Below are 25698 nucleotides of genomic sequence, written 5' to 3'. Positions count from 1 at the left end.
TGGCAGTGTTCAAGGGAAGGAGGTGTAGCAAGTTAACAAAGGCACTATTGTGGGTGAGTCCACCCCCTCCTTTTTCTGTGTGATGAACAGTCCATTTTGTTCACAGGACAAAAAGGTTCCACCAGCTGGCCAATTTCACAAGCAACAAGTTTGCCGAATCCCTTGTAATAAGATGAGGCTGCAATTTGGGGGATGTTAAGCAAATTGCCAGCCTACATTACTGCCTTTATGAGGCTTCTCCGATTTTGCCTTCTCTGAAATGGAAGCAGGAGCTCAAGCAAAGTGAAAAAAAGGACATTGTCACAGCCTCTCACTGGAACACAAGTCTAATTGGAGTTCCTAATGAGTTATGAGTGAAGGATGGCCCATTGCACATGTCTGTTTGTCCCATCTGATGCAGGCTCCTCCCCTGGAATGGTTCAGTCCATTCTGCCACCTACAACTGCATTTTGCTGCATATCACAGGCCAGACCTGACTTTGGAAACTTGGCGTGCAGGGGCGGCCCTTTCATGAGGCAAGGTGAGGCAGTTGCCTCAGGCAGCAGATTACTGGGGCGCCAGCAAAGCAGCCAGATGTCCTCCCACCACAGCCACTGGAGGAACTCATCCAGATCTTTTTGACCCTTTCCCTCTTTTCCTGCAACATCCTATTTCAAATCCCCTCTCAAAACTGACCATTTTCAAGAAGCTTTTTGTAAAACCCAGTTGCCATTTTTATTCCCCATAAGTCCCCTGGGAATGACACTATCACCACATTCACATGTAACTCAGAACTGAGGATCTATTCACATGTAACATGCAACCAATGGACCCACGTTCCCCCCTGCCACCCGCAGTTACCTGTCCACATTCAGCTGTAACCACCAGGACCCTAACTGCAGTCAGGGAGTCTGGAGAGAGGAGGGGAAACTGGCTGTGTGGGCTTCCTTCAGGAATGAAGGACAGTCCCAGCAGCCAATCAGAGCTGGTGCAAGGGAGGAGTTTCCTCCTCAGTGCCGATTATTGCAGCATTTGGAGTAACAATCAGGAAAGGGAACCTCAAGTAAGAGTGACAAAACTTACTACAAACTTAAGGTTCAAATTGGAGTTTGGGGAGGGAAACCTTGGGTAGTTGGGTGTCTGAACCATGGTTGCATGAGCTCGGATGTTCAAGAAATTCAACCTCGGGCCCCTTCAACTCCAGTTTCCCATTACGTGTGAATAGGACCAGTGTGATGATGCCATGTCATTTTCAGGAGACCTTGGGAAGTAAAAATGGCAGCCACCAATCACCCAGAAGAATGACCACTCATACAAACCTGACAGTGGTGGAAAAGGTAAGCAGGGGGGCATTTCATACCCGCTCCTTTACCCCCAATTTCTCCCCCAAAAATGAAGCCCAAAGGTTCTCCACTAACTCAGCTGTATTCAGAACACAACCAAGTCCAAACAATGGCTTCCCCCTTCCTATGTATGTGTTTTCTGAGCTGGATTAAAAAGTTAGGGGGAAAAAAACCATTTTAGTGGAGCAGGGAAATTCAAAAGAGCTCCAGCTGACAACCCCAAAGGAGGGAGATTTCAGGAGATGCAGCTGGCACCAATGACTATTAAAGTGGCTTGGAAGTTGGAACTTGGAAGCTCTCTTTTTTCTGAGCATGCCTGGGCGGTTTATTTGGTTTGAGTCAAAGCAACCAAGGCGCTCATGTTTCTGCATCACATACAACTGGGACAGCTTCCAAAACCCTTAGAACACATCTGGCCCTTTTAAAAATGTGCACAGTTCTTATATGTCTGAAACAATACAATTAGCCTCGACATGTTGATCAGTGCCAATTTCCGATTACTGGACTGGGTTTTCCCCCTTTTGAGCCATTTGAAACACAATATGTTTAACCTGCGGGTGGCTGCTAGAAAATGAAAGTGCTTAAAAAAGAGAGAAATGCATGAAAAATCCTAGCTCATTTGCTTTAGGGACATATGAAGCTTCCTTCTACTGAGTCAGACCATTGACTATCTAGCTCAGTATTATCTACACTGACTGGCAGTGGCTTTCCAAGGTTTCAGGCAGAAGTCTATCCCAGCCCTACCTGGAGATGCCACCAGGGAATGAATTTGGGATCTTCTGCATGCAAAGCCAATGTTCTACCTCTGAGCTAAGGCAGGGGTTTCTAACCTGTGGTACTCAAGATGTTGAACTACAAATCTCAGCACCCCAGCTACAATTAATTGTGTCTGGGTATGATGGGAGTTGTAGTTCAGCAACACCTGGAGCACCACAGGTTGGGAACCCCTCTGCCCTAAGAGCAGACAGAACTCACATGTATTAACTCCTCCAAATGCAAACCAAGGCTGGCCCTGCTTAGCAAAGAGGGCAATTTCACGACCACAAGACTAGCTCTCCTCCTTCTTTGTTTCACACTGTCCAAGCTGGGGCACAGATAACCGCCAAGCAGCTGGGGGAACCTGTTATGGCAGAAATGCCCAAGGCATTTTACTTGAAGAGTTTATAAACAATCAACTGAGAAGTCAAACACCACCACTAAAAATAGGAGCAGACGATAAGAAAAGATGATTGCAAGCTCAAAAGAACCAGAGAAAGTCATATCAGGTTTGGGCCAGGCCAAAGTCCAGCTAGAATAAAGCCTTCTGATGGAACAAAAGATCATCAATGTTGGAGTTGGGCCTTCTGGGCCAGGGAGTTCTATAACTTGGGCCAGATGCTCAAAAGATAAACCAGAGGTTTCCATCCTTGTGGTCCCAGATATTGCTGCGCTACAGTCATCCACAGTTACAATGCCCTTTGAGACCCAAATGTAGGAACCTATGGCCTAGGCAAAACAACAGAGAAGACTCACTCCTGTGTTCCTGCCAAATGTACTTCAGGTGGTGGAGGGGAGATAACAGCGCCCCCCACAGGCAACCTGAGCAGACAGAGAAGGTTGTCTACCATATCTGGCTTTTTCGCTGAGGAACCCATGACCAGCTTCTGAGGAAACCAGGGCTTCCCAAAAGAGAGCCAAAAAAGCATGGTTGGAGAAAACTGTTCCAATTTTAGTATATGTGCTGCTGAAGCAAGCACCGGAGAAGACTGTTTTTTCATATATACAGGCATATGAATGCCCCCTGATCACACCCCCTCAGATTTTATTTAGGTGGCCTATTATAACCAAACCAGTTTCTCTCACTCACCTGTCTTTGAAGAAGAAGATCTCCCCTCTGAGTTGGGCGACAGCATCAAATACCAGGTCTTGACCACAAAGCTCAGGGGTGACTGGTCCAAGTGTTGGACTCGGGCCTGGTCCCACATCGGTAGAACCGCCTGTGGATGAAGGGGAAAAAGGATGAGAATGGAATGATGCAGTAATGTGGGGATTTCTTTAAAAATGAGAACTCAATAGGTCACCACCATCACCATCACTTCATTTCAAAATATGTTTATGGGGAGCTAAAAAGAAATAGGAAAGGGGAGGGAGACTTGATGTGGTTCAATTCCCATATTAACCACTCCATTAGTTATGCCAGGGGTTCCCAACCAGTGGCACTCCAGATGTTGCTGAACTACAATTCCCATCATTCCCAGGCCAGCCACAATAAACTGAAGCTGGGGTTGTAGGGATGTGTGAACTGGTTCGAGGTTGAGCCGGTTCGCCATTGAACCGGGCCTATTTGACAGCTCGCCCTTGAGCCAAACCGGGCCCAGTTCGGTTGGGCTTGACCTCAAACTGGGGCTGGCTGAGGGGAGGGTGGTTGGATTATTATTTTTTTAATTATTTTTAAAAACCAAACACCTAACACCTGATCCGGCAGCCTCTGGGGAGTGCCGCCGTGGCCGGGGGTGAGCGTGGGTCTCCAACAGTCCCTGATCCCCCCGTTGGCCTCCCCCCAGTCTTTTTAGGGATGGTTTGACCCACTTATGGGCCTCCTTATGGGACAGCTCAATACGCTGACTGGCAGCGGCTCTCCAAGGATTCAGGCAGGAGTCTCTCCTGGCCCTACCTGGAGATGCCCAGGTTCAATCCCTGCCAGGTACTGAACCTGGGACCTTTTGGATTCAAAGCAGATGCTCTACTGCTGAGCCATGGCCTCATCTCCCATTCCATTGTGGCTTTCTCTGTGGTCTTCACCTGCTGTTGGGCTGCTAGCCTAATTTGGAGTTGCGGTTCTTCAGACACTTGCATTGCAACCCATTAAGTTCTGCAGGGCCTAAGAACTCAACACCAGAGGATAATATATAATGCAGAGTCATTAACATGGACTGTGAATATGTGGTATTGTGTGAGTGACAGATATCAAAAGCTGTAGGTCATGGATGCCAAATTGTTTCAGATGAATGACACTTGAAACGAATGAGCACCTTACCATAAAGTTCCTGGATTCCCTGAACATCATCCTGGGACAGCCGGAAGTGCTTGGTGTAGGTATAGATAGGGGCCATGAGTGCTCCAGGATCTTCAGAGTGTTCTAGTCCCATGGCATGTCCAAATTCATGAGCAGCAACCAAGAAAAGGCTATAGCCTGAAAGAAAACACTGTTCATATGACTGCCTGAACATAACCTTATTTATGGTTCTTATTGTTGAAGCCAGATTTGGACAATGTTTAAAACCACCATCAAGTAGGGGTTGCAGGAAAGCTGGCGTCAGTCTGTTGTAATCGAACCTTCCTAGTCATTGACCAAGCAGCCAAGAGAGGTTATGGAATGTTAGTAAACAGTCCAACTTCCCAGAAGTTTTGAAGAGTGACCTTAAGGACCGAAACACACAGGAAAACCAAATCCTTTCTATTTATGGTGTGTGTTTTTTTAAGTATAAAGGTCTCCTTAGATTTTTTTTTTTTTTTAGTTTGCAAAACAGATTACATTTAAGTAGCTCTCCAGCTGAAGCAATCCTAACCAGGCATGCATAAAGAGTGAGAAATCACGCACTCAGCCAATACATCACTTGGACTCCTTGACCACTATAGTGAGTTTTGCAGCTCAGAACCGGGATTCCGGTACAACCTGGAGCCTCCAGTACATCCGAATGCAGCACTGGAGGCTGTATTCAACCAGACTGGAGTTGAAGGAGGAAGCTCCTCCCTCTCTCCCTCCATGACTGGTTGTGTGGGTTCTCCTTAATTCACGAAGAAAGCCTGCTCAGCTAGTTCCCCCTCTTCTCTGCAGTCAGCAAGACTGCAGTGAGGAAGCTCTTTACTTTGTCCGAATGTGGGGGTTGTGGGTGGGGGTAGAGGAACCATGAGTCCATTGGACCAGGGATCCTCAACGTTGGGCCCCCAGATGTTCTTGGACTTCAACTCCCATAATCCCCAGCCAAAGGCCACTGGGCCTGGGGATTATGGGAGTTGAAGTCCAAGAACATCTGGGGGCCCAATGTTGAGGATCCCTGCATTGGACCATATAGTGGCCATATAGTTTCTCAGTCAAATGAAAGCCAGGGGGGAACCCTGCTTAGCGAAGAGGGCAACTCATACCTGCTACTACAAGACCAGCTCTCCTGGGAAGGTGGGACAGGGAAAATTATAGTCTGCAAGGCTGCTTCTGGGTAGGAGGGCTCGATCCCACCTCTCAGCTGTTCGGCATCCAGAGAGGCCTCCATGCAGGCTTCCCTGAAGCTCAGGAAAGAAGCAAGCAAGCAGGCAGAGAGTGTCCAGCACCAGAGTTCTCTGCAGACCCTCGGCCCAGCCCTTCCCAAGTCATGGAGGTATGATGTGATCTCCTTTTTGGGGTTATCTCCCCTCACCCCCTGAATATTTAGGGATTGGCTTGCCATAGGGCTTTGGTATTGAGCAGAGATGTAGGGCTGGGTGGAAGGAATATGTAGATTTAAATTGAAGTGGTTTTTAATTTTAAAAACCCCATCCCAAAAGTCCTATAAGTGGCTTGCTTCATGGCAGAAAATTTCAAAAATGTCTGGAACTGAAGCCCCCACTTAGACCATCATTCCACCCCCAGATGGAAGAATCTACCCTTTGCCTTCATAAAAAAGGGTAAAACGCCCTCCTTTCTGCACCAGCCTTTAGATCACCTGTCCTGGAATGACTTGCCGTAGGGCTTTGGCATTGAGCAGCGATGTAGGGCAGGATGGGAGGAATATGTATATTTAAATTGAAGTGGACTGGACAAATCATTGGGGTTTGGGGTGTGTGTGTGGTGTTTTTTTTAACCCACTCAAGAAGTCCTATAAGCGACTTGTTTCACGGCAGAAAATTACAAAAACATCTGGCAACAAACAACCTATTATTTATTTATTTATATATTTATGAATGCACTATGCTCAAGTTGATTTGCAACCCAGAAGGTCTGAGAACTGGGAAGCATGTGCTGTGCTTTTTATTTTCATTCCTTTAGAAATGCATTATATGTCCAAGCTGGTTGGACATGTCCAAAAACCTCACTCGCACTATTTACGCTGTATGTCATCAATCAATATGATTCTGTAATAATATGAAATATTAAGGAGGCCCCGCACATGCTCATTTGCCCCCAGCCCCACACACCCCAATCTAGCTCAGTATTGTCTACACTGACTGTCAATGCCTCTCCAAGATTACAGCCAGGCATTTCTCCCAGATGTACCTGGAGATGCTGCCAGGAAGTGAACCTGGGGCCATCTGCATGCAAGCTGATGCTCTACCAAGGAGCTATAGCCCCATCCCCTAAGAGGAACACCTTACAGTGCTCACATGTAGTCATCCATTCAAGCGCAAATCAAGGCATACTCTGCTTAGCAAAGGGGATAATTCATGCTCACTCCCACAAGACCAGCTCTCCTCCATAATGAATGAGGTAGGAGGAAAAGGCCTACTACCCAGTGGGAGCCTCAAAGGTGATCACTTCCCCCAACTCCTACCATGCTTTTTATGAGCACCCAATCACAAGCCAGGAGCGCACACAGCTCTCAAAATTGGGTAAGACTCTTCTCCTACCCCGATAATGATCGTGTGGACTATCCTACTGTAATATGTTTCTCATGCGGCTGGTTTTGAAGACTTTGTTCTTGTGTGTCTTATGATGCCATTGCAAACCATCCTAGAAATACACTTGAATTTGCAATATAAACATGAATTAAACTAGCAAACAAACAAAAATAGAGCCTGACTTACAGAAAGGTGGAGATAAATCAAAAGTATTCATGGATGATATGCAGAAGACAGACCGAAATGGAGAAAGGGCTCCCTGGGCCTACTAGAATGCCCAGCTCTACCTTAAAGAACCAGGATACTTCCAGTTATGAAAAGGATCTTACCCTGATCTGGACAAAATCCCCACTTGCGGTCTTCATCATAGTTGCTCGTCGTGGAGCACCACATCTTCCCATCTTGACGTCCAGAACTGGTGCAAGAGTCATATTTATTCCCAAGGAATATGAAAGGGAACACACAGGGTTCTCCTTCAGAATTTCCACCGACTGTCGACATGGCTGTGAAGAAGAATGCAGAAGGGTCATAATCAGTAGAGATTCATGGATTTGCTGGATTCTGATTCACCTAGGAGGATTTGGGAGAATAATTCCAGAACTGGAGAATGAAGAGTTTGCATCAAACTCTTTTAGCTCCTTCAGTTCATCTGTGCCCCCCCCCCCTTTTTCTAACCCTATGTGGAGAATGTCGCTTCCTATGAAAAAACCCTACAGAGTCCAGAGGGGTCTCCAAGGTGTCCATCTAACACAGCCAGGAATGACACCTCCTTGGGGAGGAGGGGATGAAGGGAAGATGGGGGAGCCAAGGAGGCAGGCTGAAGATCTTGGGCACTGAGGGTGTGTGTGTGTGTGTGTGTGTGTGTGTGTGTGTGTGTGTGTGTGTGTGTGTGTCAAGTGTCATCTCTTCCACTTGTGTGCCTCCCAGTGCCAGGGAGGTAGGAGGTCATGCCCTGGGTTAGGAGGAGGTGACAGCAAAGGACCATTTGGCACAACTCTTGGCAAAGAGCTGAGTGAGATGGCAAAGAGTGACAAAGAGCAAGGGGCATATTTCCACCCCCTGGTGCTCAAAAATCCACCACTCAAGGTAATTACTTCAATTACCTTGCCCCATGAAAGGGTCACCCCTGCTTAGAAGGCTCCAGCTTCATAACATGACTGCCATTAAAACAATACAAATGCGAAAACGAAAAATATTTAGATACTGCTTTTCAACCAAAGTTCCCAAAACAGTTTACATAGATATAAATACGGATGGATCCCTGTCCCCAAAGAGCTCACAATCTAAAAATGAAATGACAGACACCAGCAACAGCCGCTGGAAAAATGCTGTGCTGGGGATGGATAGGGCCAGTTGCTCTCCCCCTGCTAAATAAAGAGAATCACCACTTATTGGCGAGTTTAAAAGGCACCTCTTTGCTCATATAGCAGGGGTAAATTTTCTGAATTTAGGTTTAATGTGATTAAACATTAGTGTGATTGTGTGAAGCTATGCTAAGGTGGAACTCTTGGGGTCCATAAACCACCTTGGCTTGTGTTCACACAATCACTTCAATGCTGGTAACCCACATGAAACCTAGATTCAAATGATTGTGTGAACAAGCCTAATAAAAGTTTGGCAGGCCTAACAAGGGGATGGCTTTCCTTTGAATAAACCCACACATAATTGCACATCATTTACTCTACCTGTTTCTGGACAAAATCCAAATTTCTTATCCCGGTCATAATCTTCGGTGGTGGCACACCATCGGTAGCCATCTTGCCTCCCTTCTGTTGTGCAGCTGTCGTAGGATTTACCTTGGAAGTTGAAGGGGAACTTACAGGGCTGCCCATCAGAATTTCCAGCCATGGTGAAAAGCGCTATGAAAGAAGAAGGTAGTACACCGTGTTAGTCTGAAAATGATCAGTCACACCTTTGACTGTTTACAAAATAATCTGTTTTTAATTTACAACAGATGTTGTTTGGAGAGAAACCATAGTTTTCAAGGCAAGGGGGGGTCATCCAGTTACAGAAAAGTATGCAGGAAGAAGACAGCAGCAGCTGTGAAGGAAACCAAGTGTCTTTTATTTTTCAGGTTTTCGGGATAAGCTCTTTCCAAGTGGCCCGTACAATTCTGAAACTGACAAATAAAGTCAATATACCAGCATCTGTATGCTTCAACACAGCTGTTCTTGTTTCCCAGCAAATACCACAATTCTACTGCAGATTACGTTCGTGTCCCAGTTCAAAAGAAGGACATCCCAGTAATGTCCAGTTCTCATTCCAAGGATCACCGCCTGATTCTCCACCTCCACACATTATTGGTGCCAAAGGCATCATTGATTATATATTTGGAAGAATTTGTATGTTTGCTTGTGAGAAATAAAGTCAGACTTCCCAATGACTTACAGAGACCAAATTTTGCAGACATAATGACAATTCTGTTATTGAAATTAACTGAGAGCTTTTTATCCTGGAATCTACTCATTGAACAGTTTAAATATATTTGAGGGGGTGGGGTTAGAAAAAATGCCATACTTTCTGATTACCTACAGATAACAAATTTTGCATGAATGATCATGGATATGCTGAATACGCTAATTTAAACTCCAGCTTCTGGTGGCAGCATTGAAGAACACAGTTGTGGTGCCCATCTGGGGGTTGCAGAGCTGACTAGAGGCTCTGCTAATCTGTCTTAAATGGAGTAAGGGGCCTTCTCAGCCCCAAACCACCCCCTTAATGTTTTTAACTTCTGTCATGTCCCCTCACCCCCTGGTCTTTTTTCCAGACTAAACAGTCTCAGAAGCTTCAGTCTATATAATCTAGAAAAAGGGAAAGGAAGGACGAAAACAGTCTTCTGAACAGGGTGTGTGTGTGTGTGTGTGTGTGTGTGTGTGTGTGTGTGTGTGTGTGTGTACACACTCTGGCAGCATCTGTATTTATCACTCATTTTTTTTAGAAAATGGTGATTTGGACTAATAAAGTGAACAATGCCACAATTTGTCTAACAAGAACCATCTGTGTGTGTCTTACCAGTCAGTGATTCTGGCAAACAATTGCATCACAGACAAAAGGCTGAAGCACTTGGCTCATGTGCAAAATCCCAGCACCAAGATAGCCAGCTTGCAACATGGGGGCTTTTAAAGTGTGATGTCCAAGGACACTGTCTGTAGTCCGATTGCCTCATGGTAAAAATATGTACATTGACAGACTCCTAGGCACATAGTTAGGAAATCTGTAAACTGCCCTCCTAGAATCACCAGCTCTAACTGAAGCTATTTCTGTGGGTGGGGTTGCCAATATATCTTCCCCTAATATGTTCCACAATATTAAGCTGTTAAAATCTCCAAGATTGCTTTAAGTTATCTGATGCCGATTCCTGAAGACTCAAGGCCAGACCAAGGGAGTTTATTTTTTATTTTTTATTGTTCAATTTTTATACTGCCTTTCATAACACATCCCAAGGCAGTTCACAAAATAAAATACCATAAAAGTCACATTTAAAACCTTAAAACCAGTTAAATAGTGGGGATGTGCAAATCAATTTGAATCTGAATCGATTCAGCTTGAATCTGGGTGATTTGAGTGATTTATTTATTTTGAATAGCGGGTTCAGATATAACACAAAAACAGCGGTCTCTTCACTTTCGGTTTCGCTAACTAAACACCTGAACATTGCAAGCTGCAGCTAAAGGAAAAAATTGACTCACAGTTTCCCACCCCAAACTCCACTTATTAACTTTGGGTCTCTCTAAGTGTAATTGTCCCAAACTCTGGTTGCTGAGGCCAGCATTACATCTGAACCTGGCACCGCTGTTAGCTTTGTCTGCAACCGAAGCTGAGTGAGGAAGCTCCTCCCCTTGCTTTGGCTGCCATTGGCTGTGTGGGCTGTCTTTTAGGCAATAGGGACGTTCGCACAGCCAGCTTCCCCACCTCTCTGCAGTCAGCAGTCTCCCCAGTGTCCAAACATGGATGGGAAGGGGGGGGCATGGAACCCAATGGTTTCGTGTTGCGTCTGAACCTAGCCCATGTGTGCAGGGAGGTGCAGAGTCCTCTACCCTGCAGATTTGGGCTAGCCTGGTACTGACCTCTTTTTCTAGAGGAATCTGCCACATTTTCTGGAAAAGAAAGCATAGCAAAATAATAAAGTTATCTGCCACCACTTTGCTTCCCAACATTAGTTGTTCTAGAGACACCTCTGTTCAGAAAATTCTCCCAGGGCAGCATTCAACAATAAAACAAAATCCAAAAAAATACAATGGGACAATAAATCACAGCAGAATATAAGACCAAAGTATTCAGGTTAAAAACCACCGGCATCTAACTGAAATTCTGGACAAATAAAAATATATTTGACTAGTGTTGAAAAGACACGGTAGTTGGTCCAGATGAACTTTCTTGGGGAGAGAATTCCAGAGTTGAGGGGCCACAACCGAGAAGGCCTTCCCACCAGTCATCACTTTCCACACTTAAGATGGAGGAGGGACTTGTGCTAGAGCTTCTGTAGCAAATCCAGATATCCAGACAAGTTCATGGGGTTACATAGGAACATAGGAAACTGCCATATACTGAGTCAGACCATTTGTCTATCTAGCTCAGTATTGTCTGCACAGACTGGCAGCAGCTTCTCCAAGGTTGCAGGCAGGAATCTCTCTCAGCCCTATCCCGGAGATGCCAGGGAGGGAACTTGAAACCTTCTGCTCTTCCCAGAGCGGCTTCATCCCCTGAGTGGTCCTTCAAGTACCCAGGTCCCAAACTATTCAGGGTGCCAGCACTTTGTACAAAAGGGGACCCATGTTTTGAAAGGGAAACAAAAGATTCCTCACTTCCTTCCCTGAATACTGACACTTCCTCTTTCTCCCCCCCGCTTTTAAAAAAAAGGTATCCACATGCATATCAGTTTAAGAATTGCAGACAACAACCGTTCTCCAATTTTCTCTGTGAGAATGAGTTTTTCCTTTAAGAGTTCATTCCAGATCTGGAGAGAAATTGTCTGTAAATCCTGGCTTGATATTCACAGCTCACAAAGCAGACAACTAAATATAATCTCAGCCTGCCAGGTTCTGCTAGCACATTTTTTCACTAAGATGTATTTGAACGTGTGGTTTCTAAAGTATAGAGCGTCACTTTTTCTCTGCCTAAACTGGGCAGCTGAAAGCTTTTCAGAAGGCAAGAGCCCTAAGATACATCTCTGTCAGGGAGGATGCAGGAGACCATGGCAAGGGATTTCTAGCAGATAATACTCATCACCTTCTTGCAAAACAAGCCTCACTCTTTGCGGGAAACCACAAACGTCTCCTGTGCAGGGTTGCAAAATCCAGACCCCAAGAAGATTGCTGTATCCTTCACTGTTGCCCAGATATTCCCCTTAATCAAGATATTTTGCAACATGCTAGGAAAATAAATACCCATCTATGCCTTTTGATGGAAAATTTCACCATGTGCCACTTTTCCTGTAACTGTGCTGCAGAGATGGGAGAAGCTGCATATTTATTCTATGCTACTCCTTAAAGCATCAAGACCTGTTGACTGTAATCCAAAGGCAGAGGAATAGGTCCAAACCCTCAAGTATGTAATAAAAGCAGGAAGAACTCTGGAGAAAGAGATCAAGCACCCAACAATTGGGCTTAACCCATTTTCAACAGACTTACCTGTGAGCCATACGTTCCTCTAGCATAGTGAGGAAAAGCTATTTTTCAAGTGGGGGCCACTTTGGCAAACAACAACCAACAACCCTTCCATGTGAAAGCCATTTCCCACTGGGCTGACTTCCACACAGAACTGCTTTTCTCAGTGCTGAGAGGGCCCTTGAAGAGGGATGGAGCCCTCTCAAAAGCTCGAGGTAGAAAGCACAAGCAAGGACTACACTTCCCAGAATTCTGTGCACACCGACCAAGATGTGCAAGGGCTCAAGAGCTCTCTGTTTCTCTTAAAGGAGCCCTCTTGCTGCTGGGTAAAGTGCAGTGAGAATGATCATCTTTTCAGGGTGCCAAGGTACCACTGTCCTGAGTATATAGCTTTGACCACAGCTTCACACAGGTCCAATAAACAATTAGCCAGGAAGCCACACTTAGACACCGCCCCCCATCCCCTGGCCTTGTAATGAAGAGCACTGCCTTAAAACATCAAGTCTTGTAGACCCTAATCCCAAGGCAGAAGAATAGGTCCAAACCCTCAAATGAATAATAAAAGCAGGGAGAACGCTGGAGAAATCAATGGAGCATCCAACCACTGGGCTCAACCCATTTTCAACAGACCTACATTGGAGCTATACTTCCCTCTAGTTCCCAAAACAGAGCTGAGCAATGTTTTTGTTTGATTCTGAAATCAAAGTTGGCTTTTTCTCCCTGGTTGCCAACAGTCCTGAGAGATAAACATGCCAGGTTTTATGGTGTTGCCTTCTTTTATGATCGTCATTCTTCAAATCCCTCCTCGAAACCCACCCTTTGCATGAAGACTTTGGCACAACCCATATATTCCACACATGCTCCATTCTAACTTAGCCTAAGTACATGCACCTGAAATAAATACATATTAATTCCCAGTTTACCCTGCCTCTATTGTACTCCCCTTCCTCTGTTGTCTCCCCAACACTGGCTTCTGGAGTGGGACAAGGACCTATCATCTTAAACTTTGTAAGCAATGATATCAACAACATGCCTTTACAAATTTTGTGCTCCTGCGGAGATGTCTGATGCACCCAACAGAGGGAGGGAAGGTACCCACGCTCACTTCCTTGCCATCACTTCTTGAATTATAAATGGCCCCTCTCTAGCTACAATTTTGGAAGACTATGGGGTGTGATGATAACTGGGTTTCATTCAGAGCCTTCTCCATTTCTCCCCATACTCTGAGCACTTCCATACATAAGGAGTGCAAGAGATCTTTTTTCTTGAACTGGTGAAATTCATCACAAAAAAGGTCTCAACTGACCAAGCAATTGGTCCAAAATGGGCAACAAGAAACAAATAGACACAAGCCATACCTGCTATGCAGAACAACAACACATTTCTAGACTAAAATAACCTCTTTAAAGCACTGGGCCTTCTGCATTGTCCTTGGACTTACATTCATGAGGGCAGAATCCGTATTTCCCATCAGTATCAAAGTTGTATGTTGTCGAACACCAAAGGAATCCATCACTGCGCCCAGCATCTGTGCAGCTGTTGTACTCTTTATCATTGAACAGGTAGGGGAATTTGCAGAATTCTCCATCGGCATTGCCATATTTCACCCTAACAACTTGAAAGGAAAGGAGGGCAAGAATCCATCAGCAGTGGCAAAAATATACCAGCATAGGGTTTCTTTGCAGAATTTCTTTCCGAGAACTTAAAATGTTAAAGTTAAAACTTAAATGACCCTTAAGCTATGAGCAGCAGTGGGTTAGAAATGTTATAACAAGAGATTCACTGGAAACATTACACATTGAGAACAGGGGATGGGGCTGTAACTCAGTGGTTGAGCATCTGGTTTACATGCAAAAGGACCCAGCTTCAGTTCCTGGCAGCATATCTGGGAAGGGCTGGGAAAGACTCCTGCCTGAAATCCCGAAGAGCTTGCTCCAGTTAATGTAGACAACAGTGAACTAGATGGACCAATGGTCTAACTTGGTATAAGGTAGGGGTGTGCACGGAAGTGGCTGGTCCAGTTCGATTTGAGTCCGAACCAGATCTGAACCAGACTGGGCCAGTTCGGTCTGACACCCCTGCAAACCCTCCCCCCCCCAGTTCAGTTGTAGGGGGTGTTTCATGATTTTTTAAAAAATTCTTTTTTCCAGCTTACCCCCTCCGGGGGAGTTATCCAAGGAGATGGGGGGGGGTCTCCAGAGGTCCCCCCTGAACAGCCAATTTTGGAACTAAGGGAGGCTGGCAAGGGGAGGGGGAACCTCCACAGACCCCCCGCCCATTGCCACCTTGGATAATTCCCCTGGAGGGGGTAAGTTTGAAAAAAGATTTTTAAAAAAACAATTCGCAACCCCCCAAACTGGCTGGGGGTGGTGGTGGTCAGTCTGGGGGCAGACTGAACAGGGGGTGATTCATTTTTACCCCGAACAGTCGAACCGAACTGGTTCAGTGTTGAACACATTCAACGTCGAACCTGTTTGCATATCCCTAGTATAAACCAGCTTTATATGCTTTTTAAATATAGGCAGCTCTTACATGACTCAGCTGAATCCCACAAGGTGCATGTATTGACTTTGTTTTCTTGCATAAAAGTTTCTGGGAAATGGTGGATGATTTGGAGCGGAGATCGAGCAGGTGAGGTGCTTCGTACCTTCCCTTCCTGCAACCAGGGAGTGGGGACTACAGGAACCAGTCCCTTCTGATGAGATTCGAGGTCATTCCCTGAATTTCAACCTTGATTTGTAAAAAGTACACCCTCAGATGCAATCTGCTGTTGATGTTACCTTGTCCTTCTCCCAACGTCCAGAGCTCGTCGTCATCAAAATGGGAATCACCTCCAACTCCTGGCCCCGGTGCAAAGGCATGAGCCAAGAGGCCATCTTTACCATCAAAAGGGTACCCATCACCGTGTTCTGTGGGAGGCAGAAAGAAACTGATACCAAGCCCAGGGAAACTAACTGCAGAATTCAGTTAGTCATTCCTCTCTTCTGAAGGAACCTTGAAAACCGTAGTACTGCGGGGAAGGAGCTGGAATAATATAATCATAGAATTGGAAAGAATCATTATGGTCTTCTAGTCCAGGGGTAGGTAACCTTGGCTCTCCAGCTGTTGTTGAACTACAGCTCCCATCACTCCCACCCACAATTTATTGCAGCTGGGGATGATGGGTATTGTAGTTCATCAAAAGCTGGAGAGCTAAGGTTGCCTACCCCTGGACTAGTCCGGCCTTCTGTAGTCCAATGACTGTGGCAGTACAGGACTCCATGGCAGTGTCTCTGGAAGATGGTCGTTGACCCTCTGTTTGTAATCACCAGCAAAGGAGAGCCTACCATGGTGTGAATCACACCACTCTGCTTTCAAGCAACCCTTACATAATTCCTTTCAAATTTCTCCTGAATCAACCCTTACATGTTCCTCCTGAATCTGTTTCCTTCTAATTTCAACACATGGGTTCTCATCCTTCCCCCAGGAGCACCAAAGAAAAGAGGGGGAAAATACTAGTCCAGTGACAGTCCTTCAGATATTTGAAGATGGATAATCCTTCATCTAACACTCAGCACCTCACCACACCAGATTACAGTGCTCTGGATTCTTGGAAGGAAGCCATGATGGTTACATGGGTATAAAACTAGTATCCTTAAACCCAAATCCATCTAACCTAGCATCCTGTTTCCAACAGCAGCCTCTGGAAGCCTTTAAGCAGGGAATAAACAGGACACCCTTCCTCTGTTTCTTTCCTTGTTGTTATCGCTATATTATTTGTGTCCAATACTGTCCGGCTCAGGTGGTCTTGCCTTTGGGTTTCTATGAATGAGCCCACGTTTCTTTTCCACCACGTTCTTCCAAGTCCTGCCGGGCAAAGGCCAGTTCTTGGCTTCTCCCGTCCTTTCACCAAGAGCTTTTCTTGGAAAGGCAACAGCCTGGCAAGGGCATAACCCTGCTATTCATCCCTTTTGCACAGCTGCCCAGGCTGTGGCGGCTTTCTGTGGCTCCTTTTGCATCACTAAGGGCCTTCTCGGTTTGATCAGTTGCCATCTGGAAACAAAACACTCAATATGCAAAGCCTAATCCTCCACTTGGCAATGTGTACCTTAGGTCAGAGCAATGCCAGGTCAAGAAAATGTGGTCAGGCAAGGAAAGAAGAATAAAGAACAGTATCCGTTCCCCCATCTAAGACTACCAACCAACTGACCAGGATAAAAACGGGGCTGTTTTTCTTTTGCTTTCAGGCCAGTTGAAAGAAAAGCAAGGTCATTTCTTTGTTTTCCTCAGTCACGTTTTCTTTAAAGCTGTACAATTCAAGTGAATGGACAGTGGTCATGTTCACACAATCATTCAAATCTAGGTTTAATGTGGGTTGTCAACATTAGCGTGCCTGTATGAACCAACACCAAGGTGGTTTATGGCCCAAGAGGCATCTGAGTTCCCCACCTTAGCACGAATCACACAATCGGGCTAATGTCAGTAACCAGTATTCCCTGTAACAGGGATTTCCAGATGTTCTTGACAACAACTCCCAGAATCCCCAGCAGCAATGGCCTCTGTGTGAGGATTCTGGGGATTGTAGTCAACAGCATCTGGGAATCCCTGTTACAGGGAACAGTGTCAGCAACCCACACTAAACCTGGATTTGAATGATTGCAAGAACCAGGCTAGTTTGTGCTGTGCTTTGGTCTACTGAAACCACCCTGAAGTCACACCAGCTGAGCCACCCCATGACTCCACCTTTCTTTCACCAATACATTTCTGCTATCCAACCTAAACTTTGATCCCTTGAAACGGGATGCAGAAATGCCCCCTTGAATACACAGCTTCGATTGTGGGAGAGGGCAACCAATGAGCACGGGGTCTCGGACAGGAAATACCAGGCTTGAAATAGCACATGCAAGAGATAGAGAAGGAAAGATGTGGCAAGGGCTCTATCCTGTTCCATTCCACTGCCTGCCACATCCCAGGGTTGGAGTTCAGCTAAGCGGGTACTGTCTCCAACTAGCCAGGGAGATGAGCCAAAAATCAGGACCCTGGACAGGGTTCAGGACTGAGAGAGAGCATGTAAAGTAGATGTTGCTCCAGCAAGAGCCTGCAGCTGAAAGAGGGCTTAAGTAGGCCTGCCAGCTGATGGCTGGCTTTGGCTCCACCCTCCTTTCTCGGGGGGAACTGGCAGGTTTAAAGGGCCAGTATCCAGTTTTACAGATGTGTGTGTGTGATGGTATCTGGGGGCCTCTGCTGCAGTTGGTTGGTTCTCCAAGAGCCCTCTGAATCTGAGCATGAGCGCATGGGTGTATAAAGTCATGGTGGGGAAACTAGGCCTGAATACCCTGCAGGGTCATTAGTCTAGAGGCTTCTCTGTCCTCCTCATCCTTTGGTCACTAGAATCCCAGAGTCTGGTTCCTTCACATACTTAGGATCACCTCCTGAGTGGTGTTATTATCCTTAACTGCTGTAGCAGTTTCCTGTACTGAACAGTGGGTTGGACTAGAAGACCTTCCAAGTGTTTGGCAACTCTAACATTCTATGATTCAAAACCAACCATTGTATGTTTTTGTAAGCTGCCTTGAAATTCTTCACATGGAAAGACAGAGGATAAATATTGTAATCAATACAGCAAATTAGGGTCTGACTAGGATTGAGGAGATCAAAGTTCAAATCCTCCCTCTGTTATTAAAAAAAACCTCACTGGGTAGCCTTAGGCCAGTCATTTTTGCTTTCCGCCTAAAGCTACCTGATAGGGTGATTGTGAGGGTAAAATGTCCAGGTCAGAGGGAAACCAGAGCTAGGAGAAAGAGAGCTGATCCCATGGTAGTGAGCATGAATAGTCCCCTTTGCTATGCAGGGTCTTCTTTGATTTGCTTTTGTTATAAAGGAGCTCTGGCCTCATCCCATAAAGGGAATATCTTACAGTGCTCACATGCCATCTCCCATCCAAATGCAAATCAAAGGAGACCCACCTTCCTATGTTCCTAAACACACACACACACACACACACACACACCCTCCATTTAGGTCATCCAAAATTTAACAAATAAAAAATACATACCCTATACATTTAGAGATAGAAATGTAGCAAATAAATACATGCATACCCCATCGTCCAAAATTGATCATGATGTCTGCTTCCCCATCATGAATTCGGGAAAATCTCAGGGGTGTGACATCGCTCCAAACTTTAAAGGCTCGGGCAAAAGCATCATCCACTGTTTCAGAGTCCAAATCTGGTGTGTAGCCTAAAATTCTGAATAATGATCAGATGGGGAGGGAACACAGGGGGGAAAGGTCATTACAAACTGTTTCAGACTAAAAGTGGCTTACTTCTGTGCTAAACATTTGTCATGCTTTGTTGCACTTGGTTTGGGCCATTTTAATTCTGTTGCGGGCAGGCCACCAGCCCATGAACACTTTGGGTTCTACTTCAGTTCCTGCTGGAGCTTATCAGCATGTTTTTACTCTCCAGCCCAGTTCTGGTTCTGACCCGAATGTTAAAGAGAGGCTCACTAACTGGTTCAGACACCTTGAACTGCTTTGGAAAGTGATAACAGGACTGGAAAGCCAGTCTCTTGTAGGTGTTCTAAAGATCTCTTCAGACATCTGATCCTCCTGGACATGAGCCTGCATGTCTACCTGATGATTCACCCAGAGTTTGCCAAGTTAGAGCAATAAATAATTGAAATGGTAGGCTTCCCTCCAAATCCCTTGCAGGTTCAACCCAATTCTATGCATGCTGACTTCAGGGGGTTACTCGCGAGTGAGGGTGCATAGGAATGCAGTTTTCCCCCCTTGCACATGTGTCATCATGAATTCCCAGCCAGCAACATCATTGGTCTGAGTTGCAGGAAAATGGTCGCCAATCTCAAAAAGTGAGCCACGGAGGCTTAAGTAGGGATGGAGACAATTAAAAGAGTCCTGCTCTGCTTCCTCTGCCTAAGACTTTAATGGACCATAGACTGCTTGTTAAAAGACATACTACCCGGATCTCAATGTAATTTCCAGTCAGCTGTTTCTGCAGACATTGCCGTGGGGTTAATATCATCTCCAGCTAGAAAGCCCAGATCTCAACCCCCGCCCACCCCACTTTCTTTTCTTTTTTTTAAAAAGAGAAACAGACAGACACTCTGGAGCCTGTGGAGTTTTGTTCCATGAAGTTCGATGGAGTTGCAAAAGGTTGATGAAAGGAATACATATTATGCCCAAAGGAAACATGGTGTTCTGGATTAACGGAGCAGTCCCTTCAACAAAGAGACAGCCCTGTGGGAAAGCAACTCTAAGGTCTATGGTAGCTCCAGCTGTGTCAGGTGTGAATTTGGATCTGGGAAACCTATGTCACACTGATTGATTTTTTGGTTCCCATGGAAGACTGCAGACTCAAAGCTAACCCATCCCTGCTGTCCTTCCTTCCTTCCTTCCTTCCTTCCTTCCTTCCTTCCTTCCTTCCTTCCTTCCTTCCTTCCGAGACATCACAAGAGGGTTGTGCGTTGACCTGCTCACCCTCTAGCCAGTTCGTCCTCGAGCCAGCTCTGCTCAAAGGCTTGCCCTCGAGCTGAACTAGGGGGTGAGGCTTGGTTCAGCGAGCGAGTTTGGTGGCGAACCGAGCTGAGCCCCCCGCTTGTGAGCCGGCTCGAGGGCCAAGCTTGTAAAGGGGAATCCAGCATTGCAAGGATTCCTATTTTCAAGTAAAGGACCTTGGGGCGGGAGTGGAAAGTCCCCCCTTTTATCTTAAAAACCCCCACTGCTGTGCAGTGGGATGGGGCTGTGGCAGCCATAGCAGCTGCAGGGATGGTGGAGGGGGTGAGGGGGAAGTTCCCCCTTTCACTTCCCAAAGGACCAAAACACTCCGCTGTGTGGTGGGATGGGGGTGGCAAGGGTGGCTCCTTCCAGCTCCCCTCCTGCCTCCCAAATGATGACACGACCAATTTTGGGCCTCTTTGCACACACAGAGAAGATGCTTGAATTGTCCAGTGCCATGCAAAGCCCCTTGCTTCCAGCAGCTGCCTGACAGGCAAACACTCAACTGGTCTAGCCTTTCCAAATACTCCATGCCTGGCCCTCTAAAGCAGGGATTCTCAGCGTTGGGTCCCCAGCTGTTATTGGACTTCAACTCCCATAATCCCCAAGCAAAGGCCCCTGGGGCTGGGGATTATGGGTCTTGAAGTCCAAGAACATCTGGGGACCCAATGTTGAGAATCCCTGCTCTAAAGCACATCAGCTCTGCCCAAACAGAAAGGTGGTAAATCCACTCTGGATCCATTCACACAACTATGTTTAATGTGGAAAGTTCACCATGGGGTGATGGTCTTCATACCTGTAGAGTGATAGGGCCTTGGGAGAGGACCCGGGTGTGGTCAAGCCTGCCGAAACAGAAAGAGCGTATCCTTGGAGCAACCTATTTGTCAGACAGTACCTACCGGTAAGTGACCATATTTTTCTCCCATTTTGGTTTCCGTGGAAAGAAGTTGTAGTTGGCTACATCCGGATTGCCACAGCGGGGCTTCTTCATGGTATCTATGGTGTTCTGATCCAATTCTCCCGTCTGAGGCAGCCCAAAGAATTTCTGCATTTTCTTCAGTGTGTCTTTCAGGACCATCAAATTGCAGTTGTCTTGCGGGCACCCATAGTACTTGTTCAGGTATTGCTTTGACAAAGGTGGAAACAACATCGTCACAATCAAACAGTCTGGCAAAGAGCCATGCAACCAGAGACCGGTGGAGAGCATGAATTCTTATTGACTGGGGAGGTTAAGTTGCCATGGAGAGGGGCACTGTTGCTGTATTGAGAGCTGCCTCTCTGCTGCTTGCAGGGTGCATTGTGGGATACTGGAGGACCCAGCTTGGTTTCCTTCCTTCCCTATTTCAACTATGGAGCTTGCTCACGTTGTTCATGTCCGTACATGAGTGGCAGAGCCATGAGCAGGCTCTGGTTGTCTGGGAGCAGGAAAGTGGGATCCTGCCTTCCTTCCAGCTCCCTGCCCCCTCTGTTTGGTCATGCAAACAAGCCCAGTGTGATCTTCAGCTATCCTCACCTGCCAATTGCTGCAAGTCAAACTGCTGTCAATAGCACAGGAGCAAGCCATGCTTCTTTGCTCTGGTCAGTTGGCAACTCGAGGCAGCAATTCCACCCCTGTTAAAGAGGATGCTTGGACATCAGTGCTTCCCAAGTGAAGATACCTCTCCTTTGTCATGGGGCACAAGGGACAGCAACATATTCTGCAGGGGAGGTGACTTCTGCTACTTGGCCGTCCTAAGGAATAACTAATCCAGCTCAGAGTAAATGGATGGGAAAGAGAGCTGGCGTGGCAGTAGCATGTGGTAGCCAGCATGGATTGTCCCCTTTGCTAAACAGGGTCCACCCAGATTTTCATTTGAATGGGAGACTACATGTGTGAGCACTGGAAGATATTCCCCTTAGGAGATGGGCCCACTCTGCGAAGAGCACCTGGATGCTTGCATGCAGAAGGTTCCAAGTTCCCTTCCTGGCATCTCCAGGTAGGGCTGCGAGAGACTCCTGCTGTGAGAGACAACCTTGAAGCTGCTGCAGCCAATCTGTGTAGACAATACTGAGCTAGATGGACCAAGGGTCTGGCTCAGTAGAAGGCAGCTTCCTCTGTTCCTATGGGTCAGCCAGTGAGTAATGCATAGAAGGTCTGATTTTCAGTTGAGGAATGGTCCATAGCAGGTTTGCTGGGATGTCTAACGGTGGGACTTTTAATGTTAAGGGGAGTTTTGAAGAACAACTCAACTTAACATCGGTCCCGGGCAGAGGTGCTCTAACCCCCGGACATTGGGGCCCTGGTCCGTGGCCTACAAGGTCCGGGGGGCCTCCAAATGGCGGGGGGGGGCCTCCGGCAGCCACCCCGTGTCCACCCTGCCGTGCTGAACCTCTGTTTTTTTTTAAATTTCAGCCACCATGTGGCTGAGAGTTGGCTGCTCTCTGTTTGGCCCAGCATCTTTTTCTAACTGTGAGGCATGCCTGTGGAGTTGAGAGAGATCTTTGCAAGCCTGTGACATCACTGGGAAATGTGCTGGGCTCACTGCCCGACAGCCACCCCTTGGCTGCACGGTGGCTGATTTTTAAAAAAATGGAAGTTCGGTGTGGCAGGAGGCCCCCCCCCAAGTAGGTTTTGGGGGGCTTTGCACCAGAGGCAGTCCAGGTGCCAAATTTGCATAGGTGTGCCCCTGGTCTCGGGTTGCCATGCCAACCAACTGGAAATAAACAGCTTGGCTGGGTCATTTGCTCTTGGGCCTGTTGCCAAGAAAGCAAGGCCTTAGATTAGATTAGAGAACTTTATTATGGTTTTTGACCGGAACCAACAAGCAGATAGCCAAGAAATCATGTGACAGGGCTATCTCTTTTGCTTGGCCATTTTTGTTTAATTCCACTTGTTAAGTGCAAAGGCAGCTTTGTATCATGAGTTACACACACACACACACACACACACAAACACACACACCCTCCCTACCAGCTTGTCCATCCTTTGACCTGTCCTCAACACTTGGCTCCGCTCTCTGGCTCCACCTATGGACCTACTCTGGAATCTGCACCATGACCAGAAAACCGACTTTTTTAAAAAAAAGCATTATACCCCGCCTCTCCAGTACACTACTGCTTAGGGCGGCTCACAACAATAAAATAGATACAATATACAGTAAAAGTAATAAAATTAACCAGATTAAGCAAACAAGTTAAAACTCAGGTTAAAAGCCACGATCAGTATGAAATTTCAAATTAAAAGTTATTTTAAAAGGTAAATTGAGAATTATAAAAACTAAAAACCAAAGAACTTACCAGATATAACCAAAGATGGAGCATTAAAAAGCCTCTTTAAAAAGATGTGTTTTTAGTTGTTTTAAAAACACTCAGGAAGGAAGCATGGCAAAGCTCTTCAGTGAGGGCATTCCAAAGCCGAGGGGCTACAACTGAAAAGGCCCTGTCTCTAGTCCCCAACAAATGGATCTCTGTTAGTGGTGGGGCCATGAGTAGGTCCTATGATGTTGAGCAGAGGGCCCTGGTAGGTTCATATGGGTCAATGTGGTCTGGCAGGTACGGTCTAGTCCTTTCCTAGGTATCAGCCTATTTGGTTTCAAGAGCTGGCAACTTTATTTGGGTCTCTAAGCCTGGAGTTCCCAGATTTGTGTCCCCAGATGTTCTTGGACTACAAAAACATCATCTCCAGCCACAGTGGCCTTGGACCACTGGAATTATAGTCCAATAACATGTGGAAAGTTCCCAAAGTTGAAAAACCCTGATGTAAGCAAAAGGAAGTAATGTAATCACCAGTACAACTGGGATTTCAGAGCATACAATATACCTAAGCATTCTAGGCTCACTTGGATACATGTTGGCAAATCCAGGTCTTCAGTAAAACTAGTATTTCAAAGCACAGAACATGCCTAAATATTCTAGGCTCACTTGGATACATGTTGACAAACCTAGGTCTGAATCTGGGAAATGTGTGGACTAACCCTCTATGATGTTTCAAACTGTGGGGGGTTGTGGGGAGGAGAGCATCTTGGGTTTACATACACAAGAAAAGATCCATCTTAATTTCCCAGAAATGTTCTTTTCTACAATAGTAAGTAAAACTTTATTTCGGCCGTAGACCAGCAATATTTTCTACAATATCATTCTTCTGAAGGACAAGTAAACAGGCATTGAATATTAACACAACTACAATTTTAAAAAAATGCTATGCAGTCATCCAAGTTTTTTCAGTGTCACTTCTCCTTTGTTTACAAAACATTGCCCAAGTATCACTTTAAGGGCAGCCACCACCACTGAAAGCAGATCTGCATTCAAACCATTCATTATGCCTTCTGAAAAATCAGACTTTAAGCCGTGATTGCCCTTGAAGCTATACTTAAAAGAGATGCCACATGAACATCAGGGCGGCAATTTCTTTTGTGGAGACAGTTTGAGTGTTATTATTGGCAATATCTGATACATTAAAAAACAAGACCATGGCACTGTGATCTGAATGCTGTACTTTTTACTAAATGCCATCTAAAGCTCCAGCGATTACTGGATGCGGGGCAGAAAAGTGATTCACAAATACTGATTTCTGGTCTGCCTTTAAAGGTTTTAGAGGGGGAAACAGAACTCACATTGACATTTGAAAGCTGATAACTTTGCCAGATGCTTCCCCTCTCTACCCCCTAGGACCTCTTGAAACAGAAGGCTACGCTTATTGCCCCGGCTTCAGTGGTTAACAAGACAAACATTTCGGAATACAGATCTCCAAAGGGAAGAGGGATTAAACAAACTCACCAAAGCCAGTTCTTTGTCTGTTTGGGGAGAAATGTCTCCTGGAAATTTAATGATGGGTGATGGTATCAGTTCTCTGGCTGTTTCTGGAAGCCGGAGGGTTGGTGGCGGTGGAGCTGAAGTTGGGTGGAAAATGGAGAGTTGGATCAGAAGGATTTTAAAAACACAGCCTGCTAAGCTAGAGAAAGCAGGCACCTCCATTCTGCTTTGAATTCTGATGATTTCCTGACACCCCCTCTTCAGAAAGAGCTTGGCTCTGTCAGGGAGTTGAGTTGTACAGTCCCTCCAGTTTCTTATCAGAGCATCTTCACTTTCCTTGAGTTTTGCTCTCTTTTGCTTGCTCCAGCAGTTCCTTTGTATGTTTAAAACATCCAGATGCACAGCTCCAAACCACAGCAAGAGGAAGTCTGAAAAACAGTGGAAACATGGAGGGGGAGAGCGGTTGCCAGATGTGGAATTTTAAGGTAGCGACAGACAATTGCTGTCTTCACTGAGAAAGAGAGAGAGAGGCCAGATTCTGTCCTTCCATACTCTTTAACATCATCCAAAAAAAAAACACTGTGCTGAACATAAGGCCAGGTTAAATTGTTAATAAAATCAGGCATTCATTAATGGAATGAAAGCAAGGGAATTAAGCAATGTTTGGGGGGGTTGGATAATAAAGGCAGCTGGGTCTACATTTAGTTCTACATTAGTAGAAGTAAAAGTTGGCTTTGGCTAAAAGTAGAAATCAACCCAAGGGCATCAAGGTACGTTTTGTCTCCTGGACTGGATGGATTCAGACACATTTTTTATCAAGTCACTGTAAGGTGGAAGAGGACCTTCTGGGTGTCCTTAAATTCTGCAATGCCTCATGATGGCTACAAAAGCATGGATGGCTGGCTCACTAGACATTTTGCCCTGGGTTGGATTTGTTTTCATAACTGTCTGGGTTTTTGAAATGGAGCTTA

The 25698-nt window shown here is 45.9% G+C and overlaps 1 protein-coding gene across 1 annotated transcript in view; it reads right to left on the bottom strand.

Moving 5' to 3' along the window:
• MMP2 (matrix metallopeptidase 2) overlaps nt 1-25166 on the bottom strand; it is a 31622-nt gene extending 6456 nt beyond the window's left edge. Inside the window, exons 1-9 of the mRNA XM_053271454.1 lie at nt 24752-25166; nt 20896-21122; nt 18580-18728; nt 15280-15408; nt 13941-14114; nt 8579-8752; nt 7223-7396; nt 4339-4494; nt 3169-3298 (exon numbers count right to left, since the gene is read on the bottom strand). Coding sequence (XP_053127429.1) covers nt 3169-3298; nt 4339-4494; nt 7223-7396; nt 8579-8752; nt 13941-14114; nt 15280-15408; nt 18580-18728; nt 20896-21122; nt 24752-24949 — 1511 coding nt within the window. The 5' untranslated portion in view covers nt 24950-25166. The remainder of the gene's footprint in view (nt 1-3168; nt 3299-4338; nt 4495-7222; nt 7397-8578; nt 8753-13940; nt 14115-15279; nt 15409-18579; nt 18729-20895; nt 21123-24751) is intronic.
• Nucleotides 25167-25698: the final 532 nt, after the last annotated feature.

The sequence above is a fragment of the Hemicordylus capensis genome, chromosome 9 (assembly GCF_027244095.1).
Source record: "Hemicordylus capensis ecotype Gifberg chromosome 9, rHemCap1.1.pri, whole genome shotgun sequence".
Taxonomy (NCBI): Eukaryota; Metazoa; Chordata; class Lepidosauria; order Squamata; family Cordylidae; genus Hemicordylus; species Hemicordylus capensis.
This window is presented reverse-complemented; position numbering and strand designations above follow the sequence as displayed.